Genomic DNA, 24,312 nt, shown 5'->3' on the forward strand with positions numbered 1-24,312 from the left:
TCAAACCCTCAAAAAATCCAGTGAAATTAAAGGTTGTGAGGTAGCAAAACACAAAAAATGGCAAGGGGGTGAATACTTTCACAAGCCACTGTATGTCTTATCGTCAACCCAGATCGATTCATGACACTTTTATTAGAGCCCATATAGGGGGAGGAGGAACATTTTCTGTCTACACATAGATACAGGACCTTTCCATGTCTTTCTTTTTGCAATTGTAACAATGTGATTTAGGGTGACACCTTTCAACATTCTTATACTGGGAAGAAGTATTTAATTCACAATTATTAATCACGATGGCTTCGATGGCTTCAATAGGATAGAATATCAGCTAGATTTTATGTCAGCTTAGTTGATGTAAGTTACAAAGTTATATGGTTCTTAATTCTTGTATTGTTTGTATTACCAGTCAATCCTATGAGCAATGTCATTATATACCCAGTCTGCGTACAGATATCTGATTATCGTCTTTAATCTGGTTTGTTCTTATGTTTTATGAAAATACCAATAAAAATTCTATATTAAAGAAAAAAATCACAATTACTACACATTCAATTCTGACTATGCAAAATACCTCTTAACATGCCCATGTGCTTTACACTAGGGCATGCGAAACCACTCAGGACGTAAAGGCCCGTATAGGTCAGCACAAATCTATGATACGCTCAAAAGTTGACCTACCTGTCCCCAAGCATTTTATTGAAGCGGGACATAGGGTTTAACAGTTACATTACCAAGTGATTGATGGGGTGAGGTCCCATTATTAAGACACCCCAGGTGGTGATACATTTTTGAGACTTAAAAAGAAGGAGATGTTTTGGATAAAGAAACCTGGAACTTTTACTCCTATTAGGATGAATCTTGATTACAATTAATTAATTAATTTTTTCCTCTTTGTCTGTTTTTTCTGCTTTTCCTTATAGCAGTTTATTGGATTCTTTCTGGTTGATGAATGGAGATTGTGAGTATACCAATGCCCTAAAGAGTCAGAATTTAATTGTTTTTGTTTATTTATGTTTTTTTCTTTAAATACACCAGGACCTATCAACATTACAGATTTTTTATATCTTGTAGTATTTATTCTTTATCCATCGATATCTATATTTGTATGTTGATTTGTAGGGTGAAACTATTTTGTACTCCTTTAAACGCCCTATCCTTACCTTTGAGTGGGGTTTTGGGCATGGTATTCTTCCCCTCCTCCCCCCTCCCTCCCTCTACATTGCAGTGATTATCTGGGCTGCCTTTATACATGTTTGATTGCACATCTTTTTCTGCGGAGGTTAAGGTAAGGAGAGTGGCATAATTCCCCTAATTAAGGATGTACCTCTGTGATATACTGTAAATATGGATGACCTAATAGATGGGAGCGTATCCCCGTGACATGCTTGTATCCAAGCTGTAGTCAGGCGAGTGTCATTTCAATAAGTATCACATGACCCTATGCTATCCAGGTGACCAACTGATGTGATTAATTGTGGTGATCACATGAACCTAGTTCTGGTGAGCGAATATGCATTGCATGATCACATGATGCTCTGGTCACGTGACTTCTTGGCACACTGAAATACCACCACATGACTGTGGTCATGTGATATTATAAAGCGCTGTTTCCAATATATTTGTATTGGGTGAGGATACCACCCATTATCCATACCTCCTTCCGCCTTAGCAATCGGATTGGATGATGACGGTGATGTACTAACTATAATAGGAGTGCAATCTAGCCTCCCTTAGGTATGCGTTTGGGTAACTTACAATAACAAGGTTTTATTTAGGTGTATAGCAATATATAACTTTGATAATTATTATAGATATGTAATTCATTACTTCTTGAACTGTTGGCATTTTGGTATTAACGATACTTCATCTTCTCTTTGATACAGCATATGTATATATGTGTGCAGTTGTGTTTGATTTTATCATGTTTTAATGATTTGTTTATTTGATGATTAGATGGCTGTCATGACAACCGGGATGGACTCTGAGGAGGAAGAAGCGATGGAGCCCAATTCCCCTGATATATAAAAAGCCTCAATCGTGTCACCTGCACTTTATAGCTGGATTTTTTAACTTGTCTTTTTTTTGGCTTGGTAAAGGCCAATTTTGCCCGAAATGTTGCCTTATCTACCTGAATTTTGTACTAGCGCTATGTGATTTTAAGGATGGAATATAAGTTAGGTTTTTTTTTATATATATATGAACTTTCTCTGGTGCCTTGGACCCTTTTTGGTACTCTACAGAAATCAGCAAATCGTTTTTACATAGAAATGTATATTTTCACTCTTTTGAACCATATTTCCATATATTCGGCCTGAAAAGTACATTATGTGCACATAGCCATTTTCTGCCCCAACCCCTATTTGAAAAACTTAGTGTGCATGTAGCTTAAAGGTGTTTTCTACTATCAGTAAACTATTGCTCAGTGATTGGCTGCAGTGTTGTTGACATGACTTCCGTGATACAGAAAAGCAACAGAGACCAGAGCAGTGGTAGAGATACAGCGATGGACCTGGTAAAGACAAATAGAGGCAGTTTGTTTTTTTACTAACTGCGCCAGGGGTCAATCGTTTACTGAAACAAAAAAACCCTTAATTTAAAACGGGTCATCAATATCAGATCTGTGTGGGTGACACCATGCACCCCTACTAATCAGATATTTTTAGGTTTCGCAGATGTGAGATGTAAAGAATGAATGGAGCTGAACAGCACAGCCCTGTTCACTGTCTAATGGTCATTCCAAGGTACTATAGCTCAGATTAATACTAAAGCAAATAAACAGACATGAGTTGCAGTACCTGGAATGGCCACTACAAGATGACCGATAAAGAGATGTGCTTTTCGGCTTTGTTCACTATTTCCATCTGGGCTGCAGCCAGAGCTGAAAACAGCTGATCTGCGTAGTGCTGAGTGTTGGACCACCTAAGATCTTGTTGTAGGTAATCTATCCTGAGGATAAGTCATTATTATTTTAAGCTTGGAAAACCACTTTAACACACGTTACTTACTAATAATGTATAGCAATAACTGCATTGAGTTCAGAAGTGTTGGAATACATAGTTCCCATGTTTTTAATTTTTAACAACTATGTAATATCAATGTACTTATCAGCTTTGCTGTGTAGACTGGGACAAGGGCAGTAGAGAGTTTAACGGCAGCCCTATTGTACTGCTGGAAGGTGGGATAGTATTCCATCACTTCCAGTAGGCTGTAACAGTATGACACTTTTCAATCAATGAAGTCAATTCATTGGAGCTGCCTTATGGTACAAATGCACGCACACTGTGGCACAGTCTACTATAAAAAATAATTGAGTGCTTCTAATATGGTCATCCCAGGGTAGATTTTAACATATTATACAATATAATAAACAATATCTGTTACATGTTTTTTATAACTAACAAATAAAACTAAAATGAAATGATATATCAATGTGCGATCATAGCATCAAACACAACAAACAACTGTCAAACTGATGGGAATAAAAGATCTCACCCTGAGCAGACTGTGTTTGGACAAAGGTTTTGATGAGTGTATCCGTAGCCTGCGTATAAAGAGACAGTGCATAGCGTAGAGACTGTAGGTCAGGACTTTTCTCCAAGAAAGTCTTTTTCAGACCAACACCTCCAGCATGGAAATATTGCTGCAAAGTAAGACAAGAGAAAGTAGCACTGTTTAGGGCACCACCCTCGTATCACTGTTGATAACTTACATCTATTAAGGCCAACATAATACATTTACAGCTCCTTGTAAAAAAATGGACATGATGGACATAATGACTTTAAGGGGTTGGTCCACCAGTACATATGACATCTATTGTAGAGATCAGGGGTGGGCAATTAATTTTCCCAAGTGGGCACATGAGAATCTGGGACAGTTGTGGAGTATATACAGAAGATCTAGCTATAGAGGAATACCGTTACCTTAATAGTATCCAGTGCGAGCTCCACTACAGCACATTGCTTTGGGGTCAAGCTCTTTGCTTCTTCCCTTACCATGTGATCCTAGAAATAAAAGCACAAATAAAATTAATTTGTGACTGTATCTATCTGCATATTACACTATAAATAATGAGATAATATTTGTCAATTTGGTTGAAAAATGTGATGACTGAGAAATAAATTAGACTATTGAATCTGTACCTTGAGTTTGGAAAGTTGTCCCAACTCTTTAGCAGCATTAATGATGAGATGAGTCCCCTGTTGGGAAACAAGAACCACCGGAATGGTTACACAGAGACTAATAGAGGCTAACCAGTCAATGTCACCAATGGGTATACAACAAGTGTTTCTAGATAGAACGTTCTTAAAAGCCTCTGTTCTCCCCTTTCTTTCTGTTTGGGTGTGTGGATCACCAAATGCTAGACTATTAAGTCATGTTGCCCATAGGTCTTTGTCGAAACTGTATGTTTCTAGCAAGTCTAAAATTCACAGGAGATCCCCACTCAGATATTAGTTTCTACAGAACTATAAGAATAACATAGTGTTATCATTATATTAGACTCAATAACCCTTGGCCCCGGATTCATCAAGACTGGAGTTTTGCATGCCCGAATTAATGTAGGGTGCATGGAGTATGATACTCTAAATTCCCTAAGAGGTGTGCTCCCCTAAATAAATTTGACGCATCTTTCAACTTGTATGTGCCAGCATATAAAATGTAATCTAGTAATGAACTAGAGTACAGTTATATTGTAATCTACACAACTTTTATGGAGTTAATTATTATGTATTTGACAGTCGTCCTCACTAAAACTCTATTTTTTCAAAAAGGTAACGGAGCTGGCCTGAATTGATGTAAAATTTTTGTGCAGTTATGAATTGTTCAAAAGCTTTGTGATATTTTAGATACTTTTACGCCAACTTTTTGGAGAAAACTGTTCGATGAATCAAAGCCTATATTTTTAATAAAGCTATCATATATTGTCTATATTATATAGCACTGTGTACTTACAATTGCTAATTTTCCCTTTCTACCCAGTTATTTCTTCTATTTTCTCTGTTCTGTGTAGAAACAGGAAGTCTCTTTTCCATGCATGAGTCAGCATTAGAACTACAATCCTATGTCCCTGAAAAGTCTCTGGCCAGACCAGCTCCACCTCATCTTCAACTCCTAACCAAGCTGTTCCATCCCCCTTGCTGTTATCGTTCTTCCTTTTTTTCCTTTTGTTAGTGACATAGGATTGTAGCTCTAATAATGACATGGAAAAGAGACTTCCTGTTTCTACATAGAGTTTAGAAGGATTCAGCTAGTCTGTTTTTAATAATGGGATGTCATCGACCTACTGGAAAACAGAGAAATTAACTGGGCAGAAGGGCAAAATGAGCAATTGTAAGTACACAGCGCTATATAATATGATGACTGCAATACAATAAGAGGATAAAAACTCTGATGGAAGTGCTTCTTTATAGAACACTTGCCAGTTCTTCTGACATTTTTTGTTTTAGTAAATATGTCTAAATAACTATTCTGGAGCATCTCTACTTTCTATCATCACCGTGTTAATCCTCCTGGAAATGAATAATTAAATTTGTCAAGGGAACATTACTATTCAGCATTGATTGAGCAGAGTTTATAGGGAACAAGAAGGGATAGTAATACCAGTGGTCAATTTATTCATACATTTCCATGAGGAAAAAGAAAAACTAAGCCCTGAGTTCCAAAAACAGAATTATTATTTCATAGGGAATAACAGTATTTTCTAAAATAGTCATGTCAGGGCTAACTGATCTCATTTAAGCCCCCAAATTGTGTGTTAGCAGGAACTGTAAAAAAAAACAAAAACGATGCATTATATAGGGGTGTTGTTCATGAGCTATTTACCTTTAAACCATTTATGGCATTTTTAATAAATTTCTATGCGTAATTCTCTAGGAAAAAAAGATTGTGTATAGCCCCTCTCTCTAAAGCACACATCATACTCTGGCCCGAAGGCCAAATCTGGCCCGCAGGGTGAGTATATTTGGCCAGCGATGCCGAGTAGGTCCCCCGAGTATATTTGGCCCGCGCCACAATGGCATCGCACTTTCACCTATATCGGCATCCTAGATGCTGATACAGTTGAAAGCTCCCTCTCCCATCATTCCCCCTCTGTGTCTGACATCTCAGCACAGCAGGCGTGATGATGTAACTACAACATGCCCGCTGCACCAAGATGTGCAGAGGATCTGAAGACACACTGAAGAGATCGAAGCAGCGGGTGAACGGGCCTATTATACTGTATGAAACACTATGTGGGCCCATTATACTGTATGGAGCACTATGTGGGCCCATTATACTGTATGGAGCACTATGTGAGACCATTATGCTGTATGGAACATTACGTGGTGCCCATTATACAGTATGGAGCACTATGTGGGGCCATTATACTGTATGGAGCACTATGTGGGGCCATTATACTGTATGAAGCACTATGTAGGGCCCATTATACTGTATGGCTCTCTATGTGGGGCCCATTATACTGTATGGAGGACTATGTGGGGCCATTATACTGTATGGAACATTACGTGGTGCCCATTATACTGTATGGAGCACTATGTAGCGCCCATTATACTGTATGGAGCACTATGTGGGGCCATTATACTGTATGAAGCACTATGTAGCGCCCATTATACTGTATGGAGCACTATGTGGGGCCATTATACTGTATGAAGCACTATGTAGGGCCCATTATACTGTATGGAGGACTATGTGGGGCCCATTATTCTGTATGGAGGACTATGTGGGGCCATTATACTGTATGGAGGACTATGTGGGGCCCATTATACTGTTTGAAGCACTATGTAAGGCCCATTATACTGTATGGAGGACTATGTGGGGCCATTATACTGTATGGAGGACTATGTGGGCCCATTATACTGTATGGAACACTATGTGGGGTCCTTTATACTGTATGGACCACTATGTAGGGCCCATTATACTGTATGGAGGACTATGTGGGCCCATTATACTGTATGGAACACTATGTGGGGTCCTTTATACTGTATGGAGCTCTATGTGGGGTCCATTATACTGTATGGAGGACTATGTGGGGCCCATTATACTGTATAGAGCACTATGTGGAGCCCATTATACTGTATGGAGGACTATGTGGGGCTATTATACTGTATGGAGCAGTATGTGAGGCTATTATACTGTATGGAGCAGTATGTGAGGCCATTATACTGTATGGAGCACTATGTAAGGCCCATTATACTGTATGGAGCACTATGTAAGGCCCATTATACTGTATGGAACACTATGTGAGGCTATTATACTGTATGGAGCAGTATGTGAGGCTATTCTACTGTATGTGGTGCCCATTATACTGTATGCAGCACTATGTAGGGCTCATTATACTGTATGGAGGGCTGTGTGGGGATTACAGTTGGAAAATCATACTGTGAAGGGATCACCATTCTTTGTCAGGGGGATTGAGGTGGGGAGGTACAGTAGGTTCATCATATCGTGCGTGTGAAAGAATTCATTGTGGGGGTATCATACTGTGTTTGGGGAACTTTTGTTGGCATCATACTTTATTATCTGAATTATTCACATTTTTTTATCCTTTGTTATTACATATTTAAATTAGGCCATTGGGCCATATGCTTTTACTGCTCTTACATAACATATTATATTATGCCAATATTTTATTCTAAGATCTATTAATTAAAATGTAAAATTTGTTTGCATGTGAAAAAAAGTTCATTGTTATATTTGATAAGGAAAAACTTCCTCAATTATAGCCATTTTTTTTAATAAATATCAAGGTTGGCCCATGACTTTGTCCAAGCTTTTAGTTTTGGCCCTCTGTGTATTTGAGTTTGACATCCCTGCTCTAGAGCATTATCGATTCTATACAATAAACTCTTACATCTATCATTTCTAATAACCGACCGTTCCTGGATCTAACAGAAACATGGATGATATTATATAATACTGCCTCCCCTTCTCCTACAGTGACTTCCAATTATTTATATTTCTCATTCCGGCATCAAACATGGTGAAGTCTGCCTACTTTTATCAGATAACTGCTCCTCCAACGCTATTCCACTTTTCTCCTCCTTGACCTTTTCTTGCTTTGAAGTACACTTAGTCAGCAATTACTCCCCTTAGCCTCCAAGTGTCTGTCATCTACCAACTGCTAGGCAATGACAACAAAGTCACCTGGTTGCGACACCTTCTAGCAACTGACATCATCACCATCATCCCCACCGACATCTTAATTGATACTTGCCATTCAGCTGCATCTAAACTTTGCCTCTATTTGCATCCTCCATTTCCCTCTCACAATGGTCCTTCACGGCCACCCACAAAGATAAACATACACTAGACATCATCTTTACTCGCCTCTGTTCCCCATCTAACCTTTCCAACCACAATGTACATATACTTGTTTCCCTTTTTTCTTCATTCAACCACCCCCCACCCACGCCCTACAGAAACTAGCCCACCCTCGTAGGAACCTAACACACATCTTTACATTCACACAGTCTCTGACTCTGGTCTTCCTCTCTGTATCATATTTTGCATTTAAAGGGAATATATCACAAGATTTTTTCTACCCCACCTGAGAGCTGCATGATGTAGGGGCAGAGACTCTGATCCCAGAGATGTGTCACTTCCTAGGCTGTGTTGCATTTTTTATATAATCACTAGTTTCTCTGCTGATCTACCATTTCTCTGACTGCTGGGCTCTGTATAACCCCATCTACACCACTGATTGGAAGCCTTCTTTCTACACTGTGCAAATGCGGAAATCTGCTAATCAATAGTTGGGGAGGGTTTATACAGAACTCATGAATATAGAGGGCTACATGGCAGAAGGTTTACTAGTCCACTAGTGATAATCTCCTGCTAATTAAACTGTGATTTTATAACAACTACAGCAAGCAGCCCAGTAAGTGATACATCCCTGGAATCAGAGATTCTAAATCTACATTATGCTGCTCTCGGGTTAGGTGGCATAAAACCTGGTAACATATTCCCTTTAACAGCACAGAAGCAGCCACTGCTTTCTATAACAATACAATGACCTGTATGGCAGCATGGTGGCTCAGTGGTTAGCACTGCAGCCTTGCAGCGCTGGGGTCCTGGATTCAAATCCCACCAAGGACAGCAATTAGTTTGTATGTTCTCCCCATGTTTGCGTGGGTTTCCCCCGGGTTCTCCGGTTTCCTCCCACACTCCAATGACATACTGATAGGGAATTTAGATTGTGAGCCCCAATGGGAACAGTGATGATAATGTCTGTAAAGAGCTGTGGAATTAATGGCGCTATATAAGTGAGTAAAATAAATAAATAGACCTCAGCTCTTGACTAGATCACTCCATTCACACATAATTAACCCCAACAAATCAATAATCAGCCATGCCATGCTAACTTGACAATAAAACTGAGCCAAGCTTCCAGGGTTGCAGTGCAACATTGGAAGAAAACCTGCTGTAAGGAACAGCTTGTCACATAAAAACAAGCAGACCTTAAAGAGGTTGTTGGGTCCAAATCAATAAGTCTGCAGTCACTCTGTGTGACTGCAGACTTATGAATCCTCCCAGTGTGCGCACTGTGCGCTGCGGGGACTCGCCAGTTTTTGAGTCGGGAACGAAGGTTATGTATGAGTTAACATACTCCTGGCCAGTCCACTCCCAGTAGAAGGCTACATCATTAGACGGGGCGTGGCCTCTCTCAGTACAAGTGTATGGAGAGAGGCCATGCCCACTAGACAGCTTCTGCCCTGGAACATGTAGCGCGTACATACCCTTCGGTTTCGACGCAGAAACCGGCAAATCCCCGCAGCGCACTGGGCGCGCTGGGGGGATTCATAAGTCTGCAGTCACACAGAGTGACTGCAGTCTTATCAATTTGGACCGGACAAACCCTTTAAGTCTGCACTCATTTCTGCAGTATAGGATTACTTCACTACTCTCACGTTGTCTCTGTCACATACACTTAAACAATTATTCCACATATTTAACCACTTACCACATCTCCCAGTGCCCTCTCCCACATCTCGTATCTCATCTGAGATTTTTGTCCCATATTTCAAACAAATGATTGATAACATCAGATAAAGCTTTGTCCTACAGTGCTACTCCCCAACAAAACTGCCCATTCCTCTCCCACCATAACTTGATTCTCCATATAAAGTCCACATAATTTCAGCCAATGAGCAAGCGTGTTGATTGTTAATCAGATGATTCAGCTGGTATAAAATAAAAGATAATCGTGAGATGAATGTTTTTAAGAACGCTCCTTCACAATTATCTTTCAGTGTAAATGTAGCTTTATTCTTTGCAATAGCAGATGAAAAGTTTTCCATCATACTCTCCATATCCATTCTCACCGCCTGTCCACTCAACCCTATCCCATCTCACCTCAACCTTACTACAGTGTTTATCTCACCCCTAGCGCACTTCAACTTATCATTAACTACTGGTATCTTCCTTTCTTCCTTTAATCATGCAACAGTCATATCCATCCTTAAGAAGTCATCCTTTGACCCATCCTCCTTGTCCAGCTATTGCCTATAGACTTGTCCTCCGCCTCTGACTCAGTCAACCTCCTCCCTCCCAATGTTAAGATAGCCAAAAAAACATAATTCTGGCGTTTCTTTTTTTTTTTCTCGTTATGCTGTTTACCGATCTGATTAGTTGATTTTATATTTTGATAGATCGGCCATTTCTGAACTCAGCGATACCAAATATGTGTATTTTTTATTTTTTTTATTGTTTTATTTTCAATCGACCAAAAGGGGGGTGATTTGAACTTTTGTGTTTTTTTTAAATATTTTTTAAAACTTTTTTTTTTTAACTGGCTTCAATAGTCTCCTTAAGACACGTGAAGCTGTGATCATCCGATCGCCTGTGCTACACATAGCAGGGCTTCAGTCCTGCTATGTGTAGCAAAAATAACAATCTCCTATGAACACCGGCCACGGGCTGGCATTCATAAGAGATTTACAATGACAGACAGGGTCTTCTGCAGACCCCCGGCTGTCATGACAACCCATCAGCACCGTCCGATCACGTGACAGGGGTGCCGATGGGCAGGTCTTGTGACGCGCATCCGCCCGGTTAACAGTCGCATGTGGATCTCGGATCCATCAGCGGCTGTTAGAGGCACATGACGCTCATGTGTGGGGAAAGATGCGGACTCAACGTCGGAGACCGCATCAAAGGCAGGGACAAGACCTTTGATGTAACTATATGTCAAAGGTTGTGAAGGGGTTAAATTACTTTTCATCTCTCTGTTGGTGTCCACCAAAGTTCTATCCTGGGACCCCTACTCTTCTCTAGGTATACTTTTGGACTGTGACAGCTTATAGAATCCCACCAGATTCTATGCTGATGACTCTCAAATTTACCTCTCTGCGGCCCAAAATTTCAGAGTGTCTATCATCTCTTTCCGCTTTCTTAGACTCAACATGGAGAAAACTGAATTAATCTTTCCACCACCTCCTCAAATCCCCCACCAGACCTAATATATCTGGCTCCACAATTAACCCAGTCTTTCTTGGGGTAACCTTTCATTCTGACTATCCTTCAAACTTCACATGCAAACACATTAGTAACTCCTACCACCTCCAACTCAAAAACATTTCTCAAATCGACTAATTTCTCAGCTTTGAATCAACAAAAATGTTACTGTGTGCATACAGATTATAGAAAAGTAAATCTCTACTATGGGCATACAGGTTATAGAAAAGTAAATCTATACATAACTCTATGGCCCATAGTAGAGGTCTGATTGCAGAGAAAAGTGTTTTTATAAACTCCATTTTGCACAAGCTTGGGGTCCCCCGGACACCAAGAAATCCCCGCCTAACTGTTTATTATTCCCTGAAATCCCCGCCTATCTGCTTAGTTACCATATACCCCCCCCTTCCCTGCACGTCACAGGGCCCTGTGACATGCACTGTGCTCCCTGACCTCCCGGGCATGTGCAAATCGCCGCTCACATAGAGAGCTTTGCTTCCTCTAGGCCCGTCTCTCCGTGCACTGCACCGCAGGAATCTATTGCGCAGGCGCAATAGAAACCTGCGGCACGGAGAGACGGGGCCGGGATGAAGCAAAGCACGCTCTATGTGAGCGGCGATTTGCGCATGCCCGGGAAGTCAGGGAGCACAGTGCATGTCACAGGGTCCCGTGACGGGCAGGGGAGGGGGGAATATGGTAACTAAGCATAAAGGTGGGGATTTCAGGGAATAATAAACAGTTAGGCGGGGATTTCTTGGCGTCTGGGGGACGCCAAGCCTGTAGACAACAGGGTGGATAAAAACACTTTTCTCTGCAATCAGACCTCTGCTATGGGCCATACAGGTATGTATAGATTTACTTTTCTGTCACCTGTATGCCCACGGTAGAGGTCTGATATCTCCCAGGGGGTGACAGATTCCCTTTAACTCCACTGCCTGATTATTCCACCCCCCTTTGCTGGGCCACCAATAACTTGTCCCCACAATATATATCTGATCTAATCTCTTGCTACCTACCTACACATAATCTATTGTCTTTCTAAGAACTCTTTATTTGCTCTCTTATCTGCTCCTCAAACAACTTTTTCAAAAATGTCTTCTGTGCCTCCCTGCGCTCTGTTAATCGCTACCCTCTCCCCAACTTTAAAGCTTTCAAACACAGGTTGAAAACAAATCTCTTCAAGAGCACATACACTCTGCTGCCACCCTACTGTTATATCAGCAGCTTTTACCCTCTCCTATTTTATCATTCCCCCTTCCTTAGTAGATTGTAAGCCCTCGTGGGCAGGGTCCTCACTGCCATTGTACCCGTCTGTCACTTAGATGCATTCATTTGTACTTGTTTTGTTTTGTTGGGTTATGTATTGCTAAATGATTATGTGTTGCAAACCCTGTTTTCACATGAATGGCACCAAAGAATTAAGGAGATAAAAAAGAAATAATAACAGTAATAACAATAAGTGGCAATTGCTCATGAAAGCGTAAAACCACATTGCACTACTCTGAAGCTCTGGAAAATGAATTGTTGCTTATACTGGAGAAAAGGACAGCATGACAATATGCACTAGACATCTTTTTCTTCATATTTCTGTCTTAAGCCTTCCAGAGGAAAAGCATTTATTTATAGTAAATCTGATCTTTTTCCACTAAACTATCATAAAATACAGTTTGGCATACACAGCTTGACCGAACATTATAGACATCACAATTGCAGATAACACGTAAGAGGGAACAAGTTTAGGACACAGGTCACAGGGGCAGATTGTACAAGAGACATATAGAGAAAAACAAAGAGTGCAGAAAGACAGACACACACACAGTGTCCTTACATCTGCATGGTACGGCAGCTTCACCCTGCTCTGGAGAGAGAAGTGTGAGATTAACATATGAGTGTGGGTGTGAAAAAAAGAACCAAACAACAACAGCCAGTTTATGTCTAAACAAACTGTACATATACAGCACAGCTACATACAGACTGCACAGACCCACACCAAATATGCATTCATTCGCTTCTGGATATATAATATTCAGCTTTACTTGAGAACATAGGTGGACAATTAAGTGAACATCAAGTATAATAGCAATACAACAGACCACAACTACACAAGTTTCTCCATATACAGTAGTTTACAGCAAACTGTTGACAAGATTTAATGCTGATGAGGCATTTCTGTTGCACAGAATTTGTAGGTTTTATGGATTCTTGCTATGTTTAAAGGAAATCTGTCACCTCCAGAAATGCTATTTACCTACAGATATAGTCGCAATCTACCAATGAAATCACATCTGGATGCTCGCTGCCAGTCATTGGGGCGGTGCGGGGAGTGGTTACAGTCACCACTTACTAAACTGTGATCTCTCCCTGGCAAATCGATTGACTACCTGCTCTGCACACACGGGCTAAACACACATGCTACAGAGCAGCCTGTCAATCAATGCGTAGCCGAGTGATTACAGCGCACTTACTGTGTAGTGAGTGATGACTGTGAGCACTCCCTGTAATGCCCCGATAACTAAAAGCGAGCAGCTGAAGGGTAAACATAACTTTTCTCCCTGTAGCTGCTGCTCCAGTAAGCCAGCCAAACATGATTTAATTGCTATTTACATGCAGATTAACATATCTGCAGATAAAGAGCATTTCTGGAGGTAACAGGTTCCCTTTAATTAACTATGTAAGCTTGAAATACACGAGACTGAAGGGTCTGCATACTTGTTTACCTTCTCTAGCCCTTTGCCATGTTTTCTCAGCAACGTCCCCTGCAGAAACATGTCACAATTGGTCACTGCATTTTTTTTTTGGCAGTCAAGTGTTTGACTAAGAGATTACATAAACTGTTGTGCTAAGGTTTGTTACACTTAATTTGTATAATGTGCAATATGTGGTGTGGGCAAGGGAATATGGTTGGTTAAAAGGAATTATGAGAATGTGTTAATAGCCAAGAGCAGAACAAGGCTCGTCCATGTAGAGATAGATATCTGTTTGTGATTACATGCCTAGATAAATTATTAAAATTCAGCGACACTCAATGTAAATAGACGCCACTCAATACATGTAACACAACAATACAGTATAAACTGACGGCAGGATATGCACAAAAAGGACAGTAAGGCAAAAGCAAAAATAACACAAAGTGATGCCAGAAGGGTAAGAGTCACAATGCATCAAAAAGACTCTAATTAGCATGTGCTGAACTAGACTTTACCATAGGAAGTATATAATTCAATGTAAGCAATATACAATGTTGTTTTAGGCTGCGTGCCCACTATACGTTTTTCAAGCGTTTTTGCCGCAGAATTTCCGCAGCGAAAACTCTTAAAAAACGCTTGGTATTACGTGCCCCATGGTCCCCAATGATAATCCGCATGTGCTGTGCACATGCTGCGGAAATTTCCGCTGCGGATTATCATCCGCAGGATGTCCATTAATTTTGCGGGAACGTGGCGAAATCGCCGCCATTGACTTGCATTGAATCGCATAATATCCGCATGGGTACATGTACCCATGCGGATATTAAGCGATTCAATCCGCGGATGGTACCTGGGTCTGGAGAAGAGGAGACTCTCCTCTACACACCCGGGTACCATAGTACATGTAGTTAAAAAATAATTAAAATAAAAAAAAAAACATTATACTTACCTTCCGATGGCCCCCAGTCTCCTCAGCGATGCGTCCTGGCTCCCCGGCGGTTCGCAATGGTGTAAAAGGACCTTACATGACGTCATTTAGTCATGTGACAGGTCGACCGCCGACTAAATGACGTCATGGAAGGTCCTTTTACACCATCACAAACCGCCAGGGAGCCCGAACGCATCGCTGAGGAGACCGGGGGCCATCGGAAGGTAAGTATAATTTATTTTTTTTTTTACCATTTTTAGTCTTTTTTTAACTATTAAACTTTGTCACACTTTATAAATCCATGCCAGTAGCATGGATTTATATAGTGTGACCAAGTTGTCAAGCACTTTTCCAAGTGATGCTAAAATCGCTTGGAAAAGCGCTTGATAACCCGCATGCGGAAATGCATGCAAAAACGCTTGACAAACGCTTCTACCTGGCAGGAAAAACGCATGTAAAATCCGCATGCATTTTTACTGCCAGGGAGATACAGAAAAAATCCGGAGCATTTCTGCTTCGTGGGCACATAGCCTTAGAACCATAGTCTCCAACCTTTGATAGTAGTTTAATACTGTAACTGTAGTTTTGCAAAAACTGGAAAGCCATAGACTAGCGGCCATTGGTTTGTACTTAAATTCAATTTTCCCATGACTGCCAAAATAATTTCTACAGACTATTAATATATTTTCATACACAAAAACTACTAGTAATTTACAGCGTTCCAGTTGTACGTACACTTTGCCCTTTACCTATTTTATCTTTTCTCTTCTTTTATTTTTTACTTTATGTTTTACATAATTCTAGAATTGTCAGATTCATTCTACAAATTATTTTGATGAAACTGAAAAAATATATTTATATACACAGTCATGGCCGAAAGTGTTGGCACTCTTCAAATTGTTCCAGAAAATGAAGTATTTCTCCCAGAAAATTATTGTAGTTACACATGTATTGTTATACACATGTTTATTTCCTTAGTGTGTATTGGAACAGCACAAAAAAAACAGAGAGAAAAAAAAATTGGACATAATTTCGCACAAAACCCCCAAAATGGGCCGGAAAAAATTGTTGGCACCCTTCCAAAATTGTGGGTAAACAACTTTGTTTCAAGCATGTGATGCTCCTTCAAACTCACCTGTTGCAAGTAATAGGTCTGTGCAATATGAAAATCACTCCTGAAACCAGATAAAAAGGGGAGAAGTTGACCCTGTCTTTGCATTGTGTGTCTGTGTGCCACACTAAGCATAGAGAGCAAAGAGAGCAGAAAAAGAAGAGAACTGTGAAGACTTGATAACCAAAATTGTTGAACAATATCAACAATCTCGAGGTTGAAGTTACAAGTTCATCTCTAGAGATCTTGATGTTCCTTTGTACATGGTGCGCAACATAATCAAGAAGTTTACAACCCATGGCACTGTAGCTAATTTCCCTGGACATGGACGGCAGAGAAAAATTGATGGAAGGCTGCAACAAAGGATAGTCTGGATGGTGAATAAGGAGCCCCAATCAAGTTCCAAAGAAATTCAAGCTGTCTGGCAGGCTCAGGGTGCATCAGTGTCAGCACAAACTATCCATCAACATTTGAATGAAATTAAACGCTATAGCAGGAGACCCAGAAGGACCCCACTGCTGATAAAGAGACATAAAAAAGCTAGACTGCAGTTTGCCAAAATGTACATGAGTAAGTCAAACTCCTTCTGAGAAAGCGTCTTGTGGACAGATGAGTCCAAGATAGAGCTTTTGAGTAAAGCACATCATTCTACTATTTACCAAAAATGGTATGAGGCCTACAAAGGAAAGAACACAGTACCTACAGTAGCATGTAAAAGTTTTGGCACCCCTGGTCAAAATTAATGTTGTTTTGAACAGTTAAGCAAGTTGAAGATGAAATGATCTTGAAAAGGCCTAAAGTTAAAGATTACACAATTACTTTGTATTTTAGGCAAAATAAAACAAATATTGTCATTTTTTACATTTTAAAAATTACAAAAAGTAAAATAGGCCAAGGCAAAAGTTTGGGCACCCTTGGAGATTTGTGTGCTCAGAAAACTTTGACCAAGGTTTCAGACCTTAATTAGCCTGCTAGGGTTATGGCTTGTTCACTATCATTGTTAGGATGCAAATTTCCCAGCTTTATAAAAACCCAGCCTCCTCTAACCTTGTGCCAAAAAACAGCAGCCATGAGCTCTTCTAAGCAGCTACCTAGCACTCTGAAAATTAAAATGGTGGAGGCCCACAAAGCATGAGAAGGCTATAAGAAGATAGCAAAGCATTTTCAAGTTGCCCTTTCCTCAGTTCGAAATATAATTAAGAAATGGCAGTTAGCAGGAACAGTGGAGGTAAAGATAAGGTTTGGAAGACCAAGCAAAATTTCAGTGAGAGCTGCTCGTAGGATTGCTCGAGTGGCAAATCAGAACTGCCGCTTGATTGCAAAAGACCTTCAGAAAGATTTAGCAGACTCTGGAGTTGTGATACATTGTTCTACTGTTCAGAGACACCTGCACAAAGATGGTCTTAATGGAAGAGTCGACAGAAGAAAACCTCGTCTGCATCCTCACCATAAAATTCAGCATCAGAAGTATGCAAAAGAACATCTAAACAAGCCTGAAGAATTTTGGAAACAAGTCCTGTGGACCAATGAGGTTAAAATAGAGTTTTTTGGCCACAATGATCAATGGTATGCGTGGAGAAAAAAAGAGCACAGAATTTCAAGAAAAGAACATATCAGCAACCATTAAGCATGGGGATGGATCAATCATGGTTAGGGATTGTGTTGCAGCCAATGGCACCGAACATTTCATGGGTAGAGGGAAGAAATGATTCAATCAAATTTTAAAAAATTCTTGATGCAAACATAACACCATCTGTAAAAATGTTGAAGTTGAAAAGAGGATCGCTTCTACAAATGGATAATAATCCTAAACACACATCAAAATCCACAATAGCCTATCTTAAACGATGCAAGCTGAAGGTTTTACAATGGCCCTCACAGTCCCCTGATCTGAACATCATTGAAAATCTGTGGCTGGACCTCAAAATAGCAGTGCATGCAAGACGACCCAGGAATCTCACACAACTGGAAGAATTTTCCAAAGAAGAATGGATGAAAATCCCTCAAACAAAAATTTAAAGACTCTTGTCTGGCTACAAAAAGCGTTTACAAGCTGTGAAGCATGCAAGGTGCCCAAACTTTTGTGTCGGTCCATTTTCCTTTTTATAATTTTTAAAATGTAAAAGATGGAAATATAAATATATTTATTTGTCTAAAATACAAAGGAAATGTGTAATCTTATTTTACAGATCATTTCATCTTTAACTTGCTTAACTGTTCACAATAACAGTAATTTTAACCGGGGGTGCCCAAACTTTTACATGCCACTATACAGTCAAATATGGTGGAGGTGTTTTGGGGTTGTTTTGCTGCCTCTGGGCTGCACTGGGTGCCTTGACTATGTGCAAGGTATCATGAAATCTGAAGATTACCAAAGGATTTTGGGTCCCAATGTAGTGTCCAGTGTCAGAAAGCTGGGTTTGCGTCCTAGGTCATGGGTCTTTCGGCAGGACAATGACCCCAACCATACTTCAAGAAGCACCCAGAAATGGATGGAAACATAGTGCTGGACAATTCTGAAGTGGCCAGCAATGAGTTCGGATCTAAATCCCATTGAACACCTGGGGAGAGATCTTAAAATTGCTGTTGGGAGAAGGCACCCTACAGCATGAGAGACCTGGAGCAGTTTGCAAAAGAAGAGTGGTCCAAAATTCCAGTTGAGAGGTGTAAGAAGCTTGTTGATGGTTATAGGAATCGATTGATTGCAGTTATTTATTCCAAAGGGTGTGCTATCAAATATTAACTTGAAGGTGCCAACAATTTTGTCCAGCCCATTTTTGGGGGTTTTGTGTGAAATTATGTCCAGTTTGCATTTTTTTCCTGTGTTTGTTTTGTGTAGTTCCAATACACACAAAGGAAATAAACATGTGTATAACAAAACATGTGTAATTGTAATAATTTTCTGGGAAAAACACTTAAATTTCTGGAACAATTTCAAGGGTGCGAACACTTTTGGCCATGGCTTTATATATACAGTACTGCGCAAAAGTTTTAAGCATGTGTGGAATAAATGGTTTAAAAAACAGAAATGTTAATGTTTTTTTTGACTAACAAAATGCAAAGTGAATGAACAAAATAGTAATCTAAATCATATCAATATCTGGTGTGACCATCCTTTGCAGGGATTTTGTAGGATTATATTCCAGTGTATGAGTAACCAATTATAACAAACAGGTGATGATTAGTGATGAGCGAGCATGCTCGTTGCTCGAGATTTACGAGCATGCTCGGGCGAGCACCTATATCTTCAGCGTGCTCTGCGGTTAACTTTTCCTCTGTGAACATGATTTGCAACTGTTTGACAGCTTTAATGCATGTGAGGAATGCCTGTTTTTCCAGCATTCCTCACATGCATTATAGCTGTCATACAGTCGCAAATCATGTTCATGGAGCGACGAAAACTTAAAGCCCGAGCACGCTGAAGATAATAGGTGCTCGCCCAAGCATACTCGTAAATCTCGAGCAACGAGCATACTCGATCATCACTAGTGATGATCATTATTTTATTATGTGGTTTGAAACACAGTCTTAAGAAGGCTTAAAATGGGTTAGAAACAGCTAAATTCTGCTACAAAGGTGAGGTTGTGGAAGACAGTTTCATGTCACAGATCATACATCATGGCAGGAATGAGCACAGCAACAACACACAGCAAGGCCTCTCCATGGCAAAGATTTCAAAACAGACTGGAGTTTCAAGATGTTCTGTTCAAGCTCTTTTGAAGAAGCTCCAGGAAATAAGCAATGTTGAGGACCTTAGCTGCAGTGGTCGGCCAAGGAAAATTAGTTCAGCAAATGAAAAATACATCATGCATGTTTTCTTCGAAGTTGGAAGATGTCCAGCAGTGTCATCAGTTCAGAGCTGTCAGCAACTAGCATGACCCAGCTGCTTCCATCTAATGTTCGAAGAAGTCTGACCAGAAGTGCTCTTCATGGAACGATTGTGGCTAAAAAGTTACAACAACATGGAAACAAAACCAAGCTATTTAACAACGCATGACAACATAGGAACTGGGGTGCAGAAAATTGGCAGCAGATGCTCTGGACTGATGAGTCAAAATATTAAATATTTGGCTGTAACTGAAAGCAGTTTGTTAGCCAAAGGGCTGGATAATGGTAGCAGGCAGAAGTGAAGCATGGCAGAGATTCCTTGCAAGTTTGTGCCTGCATTTCAGTAAATGGAGTTGGAGATTTGGTCAAGAATAATAGTGTCCTCAATGCTGAGAAATATAGACAGATACTTTTCCATCATGCAATATCACTAAGGAGGCATCTCGTTGGCTCTAAAATGTATTCGTCATTAGGGCAACAACCCCAAACATGCAGCCAATGTAATTAAGAACAATCTTCAGAGTTAAGAAGGCCAAGGAGTCCTGTTTGTGATGATATGGCTCCCACAAAGCTGTGATCTCAACATCATTGAGTCTTTCTGGTATTATATCAAGAGAAAGAAGAATTAGCAAATTCTTAAATCCACAGAAGCTCTCCAAGATGTTTGGAACAGCCTTCTTGCCGAGTTCCTTCAAAAACTGCATTCAAGTGTTTTTAGAAGAATTTATGCTTTGATACTGTATAGAAGGCAGAGGGTGATCACACTAAATATTGATTTTATTTAGATTTCTCTTTGGCTCATTCGCTTAGCCTTTTGCTAATTGATAAAAATAAACTATTAACACTTCAATGTTTTAAAGTATTCTTACTTTGCAGCATTTTTTCCACACCTGCCTAAAACTTTTGCACAGTACTTTATATTGCCATCCCTTATTACATAGTGACCTCTCTTATTATATATAGTTCCATACATTATTACATATTGTCCTCTCATATTTACAGTGCCACCCATTATTATATAATATTCTTCCTTATTATGTATGGTGACCTCCTTTATTATGTATAGCACTATTTCTTATTACATAGTGATCTCGCTTACTATGTATAGTGCTGTCTATTATTGCATAGTGTCCTCCCTTATGTATAGTGCCACCCATTACTACATAATGCCCTTCCTTATTATGTATAGCACCATCTATTATTTCATGATGTTCTCACTTACGTATAGTGGCATCCCTTACTATTTAGTGACCTACTTTATTATGTAAAACAACCTCCTTTATTACATAGTATCTTCTTTACACAACAACTCCAGCATTTTTTTTTTATCTCAGCTCAGGAGTAGTGCTACTAATGTAAGGTCCCTGGACCTAATATTCTACTCACCTCCCACAGTCTTTAGCTCTTCCCATGCTGCCATCTTGTGACAGCAACTTCTCACTGACCAGAAGTCAGAGGTAACGGTCACAAGCTCTCAATTTAAGTCTATAAGAGCCTCATTCTGGGCATCCGGCAAATCACAACCTGACCACCTGGAGAGGCACGTATAACAAATGAAGACGGCAGCTGGTAAGTATAAGACTAGGGGCAAAGAATTTACATTAGTAGCACCACCCCAGCACCGCAATATAAAAAAAAACGCTGGAGCGGTGCTTTAAGTATATAGCATCATACATTATAGTATCTTTTCTTATTATGTTTCTAGAATACTAATCTTTTTATCAATAACATTTGGACTCCTCCTAAATTGTATATAGTGACTGATGCCTCTGTGTGTGGTTTGTATTAGTCTAGGGTGTGGTATGTACTCATTTTTAGGGATCCCATGCCATAGGTAGCGCAATGCATAAGGAAAATTTGTGAATCCCTTTCATTGTCTCCAAAATGTGCACCTGTGTGTTCGATATTTGATATCCCCAATGTCATTTGACCCATTAAGTGACCATAGATAAACAACACAGTCTCAATCTCCAATGGTTCTAGCTCCCCTTAATCCACTTCTGCCTACAGGTGATTGATTATGGTTCTCTACAACAAAAAAAACATAAAACGACAATGTGCATAACACCTAAGTAATGGCTAAATACATTTTTTAAACTTTTTATTGCCTTTCTATTGCCATGCATTTAGCTAGCTTGGCTTTATGAATTGCTATATAGAACAGAAATACATATCTTGTTAATATCATTAGTTATTTAAGTATTGTAAGTAATGTTTTTTTTTCACTAACATTTATCTTTTAGTTGTAAAATAAATTGTAACCACTGTAACTATCTTGCAAGAAAAAGAGAAAAAGTCAACGTTTTCATTTGGAGAAGTCTCTGCTAATCAATTATGTGTGTGCCTGGTTTTGTGAGCTTTGCTTGAGCATTGGACACAAGTATAAAGATTAGGCTAAGTGCACACTGTTTGTGGCCACTGTTGGGCAAATATACTCAGGAGGTATATGTCTGACTGTGGCCACAGTCTGCACAGATGCTGTGGCATCAGTCTTTTAGGGAAACAAAAATTATATATACTGCACAGTATACAATCATTTTTTTTGTTGTGCTTCCTATACATTTAAAAAAACAATACAAGGAATACAACAAGCTGTTGTCTCTCATCTGGTAAATGGCAACCTATGCTGAAATTGTGTATGTCAGGAAAAGCTCCAAGCAGGGGCATACCATTAGTGCAATCTGTGCAGCTGCACAGGGCCCCAAGAAGTAAGGGGGCCCATTCCACCTCCAAAGCAGGTGGAATTGCGCATTACGATGAGCACAGCCAGGGGCCCTCTTCTGTCGGTGTGTGTCTGCCCCTGGCTCCGGACATAGCTGCTGATTCATTAAGACTGGCGTCGTGCTCGCTAATCTAAGGCCACGGCCCCACTATCAGTATTTGGTCAGTATTCGGTCAGTATTTTTTCTCAGGAGTGGGAGCCAAAACCAGGTGAGGAACAATCAGAGAAAAGGTATAATAGAAACAAGTCACCAATTCTGCATTTATCATCCACTCCTGGTTTTGGCTCTGACTCCTGAGAAAAAATACTGACCGAATACTGACCAAATACTGATAGTGGGGCCGTGGCCTTTATGGATTGCGATGCACCAAATTCATTAAGAGGTGCGCACCACTGATTTTGACGCATCTTCTCAGAGGTGTGTGCCTTCGTGCGCCTCACCAGAAATACTACTGCACTCATGACAGGTGAGTGCAGCCATGCCCCTTCCTGCTTCGGCTGCTTCCCAGTTTTGCCCATTTAGTGAAACTTCTTCAAAGTGGCGTTAAAACACCAAAAAAAAAACCATGCTACTTTTTAAAGCGTTTTATGATGGTATTTTAGCATAACAGCTTTGATGAATCACCCTCATAATCTTTGAACTAATTGCACAAAAGTAGTTTGCACTTTGACTAAATAAAACTCACTTCTCATGTGAGCAACACCCCTTTGGTAAAAATCATAAGAATTGGTGGATTAAAATAAAAAGAACCAAACAAAACGAAAAAATTAAAAAAACTCAGAGGAGTAGCAGGAATATAATAAAAACAAAAACTGTCTACTTTTGGTATGTTATTTGATCATCTTTAATCTGTATTTGTAAGCCAAATCAAGAAGTGGTTCCAAAACAGATGTAAATCTTTCAGTTAGGCCACGGCCCCACTATCAGTATTTGGTCAGTATTCGGTCAGTATTTTTTCTCAGGAGTGGGAGCCAAAACCAGGAGTGGGTGATGAATGCAGAATTGGTGACTTGTTTCTATTATACCTTTTCTCTGATTGTTCCTCATCTGGTTTGGTCTCTCACTCCTGAGAAAAAATACTGACCGAATACTGACCAAATACTGATAGTGGGGCCGTGGCCTTATAGCTATTTCTGTCTGGAGGTTCCACTCCTGGCTTATGCTTACTGACATGTGAATAAGTCTTATGACTGTAGGCATTTCTCAAACAAAGACATTGGAGAGATTTATTAATAATGTCTAATTCTCAGTTTAGATCTTCTTAAAATACCAGATTTTTCAGTGTCTCTTGCTGGTTGGTGTATTTTAAGATTTTCTAGTCTAAGTTTACACCACTTTTTAGTTGGCTTACTTCTGGCACATTTTTGGCACACAGTGTTGGCAATTAAACCATGCCCCTTTTTAGAGAAGCCATACCCCCTCTTGCAGAAAATGTTTAAAACACATATCAAATATTGTGCAAACCACGGAAGACAGTTGTTTGGTGTAAATTGAGCCAGAATTCTGGCACACTTAGCTTGATAAATCTATTCCATAGTTTTGATTTTTAGGGCTCTGCAAGAACATAGATATCAATGATGACAA

The 24,312-nt window shown here is 39.9% G+C and overlaps 1 protein-coding gene across 1 annotated transcript in view; it reads right to left on the reverse strand.

Annotated features, from left to right (window-relative positions):
- UNC13A (unc-13 homolog A) overlaps nt 1-24,312 on the reverse strand; it is a 338,122-nt gene that overhangs the window by 15,290 nt on the left and 298,520 nt on the right. Inside the window, exons 36-40 of the mRNA XM_073686302.1 lie at nt 14,169-14,207; nt 13,280-13,309; nt 4,140-4,196; nt 3,921-4,001; nt 3,493-3,640 (exon numbers count right to left, since the gene is read on the reverse strand). Of these exons, the coding sequence (XP_073542403.1) occupies nt 3,493-3,640; nt 3,921-4,001; nt 4,140-4,196; nt 13,280-13,309; nt 14,169-14,207 (355 nt within the window). The remainder of the gene's footprint in view (nt 1-3,492; nt 3,641-3,920; nt 4,002-4,139; nt 4,197-13,279; nt 13,310-14,168; nt 14,208-24,312) is intronic.

This window comes from Phyllobates terribilis, unplaced genomic scaffold (genome assembly GCF_046119375.1).
Source record: "Phyllobates terribilis strain yellow unplaced genomic scaffold, ASM4611937v1 Scaffold_1__5_contigs__length_1240528914, whole genome shotgun sequence".
NCBI classification, from domain to species: Eukaryota; Metazoa; Chordata; class Amphibia; order Anura; family Dendrobatidae; genus Phyllobates; species Phyllobates terribilis.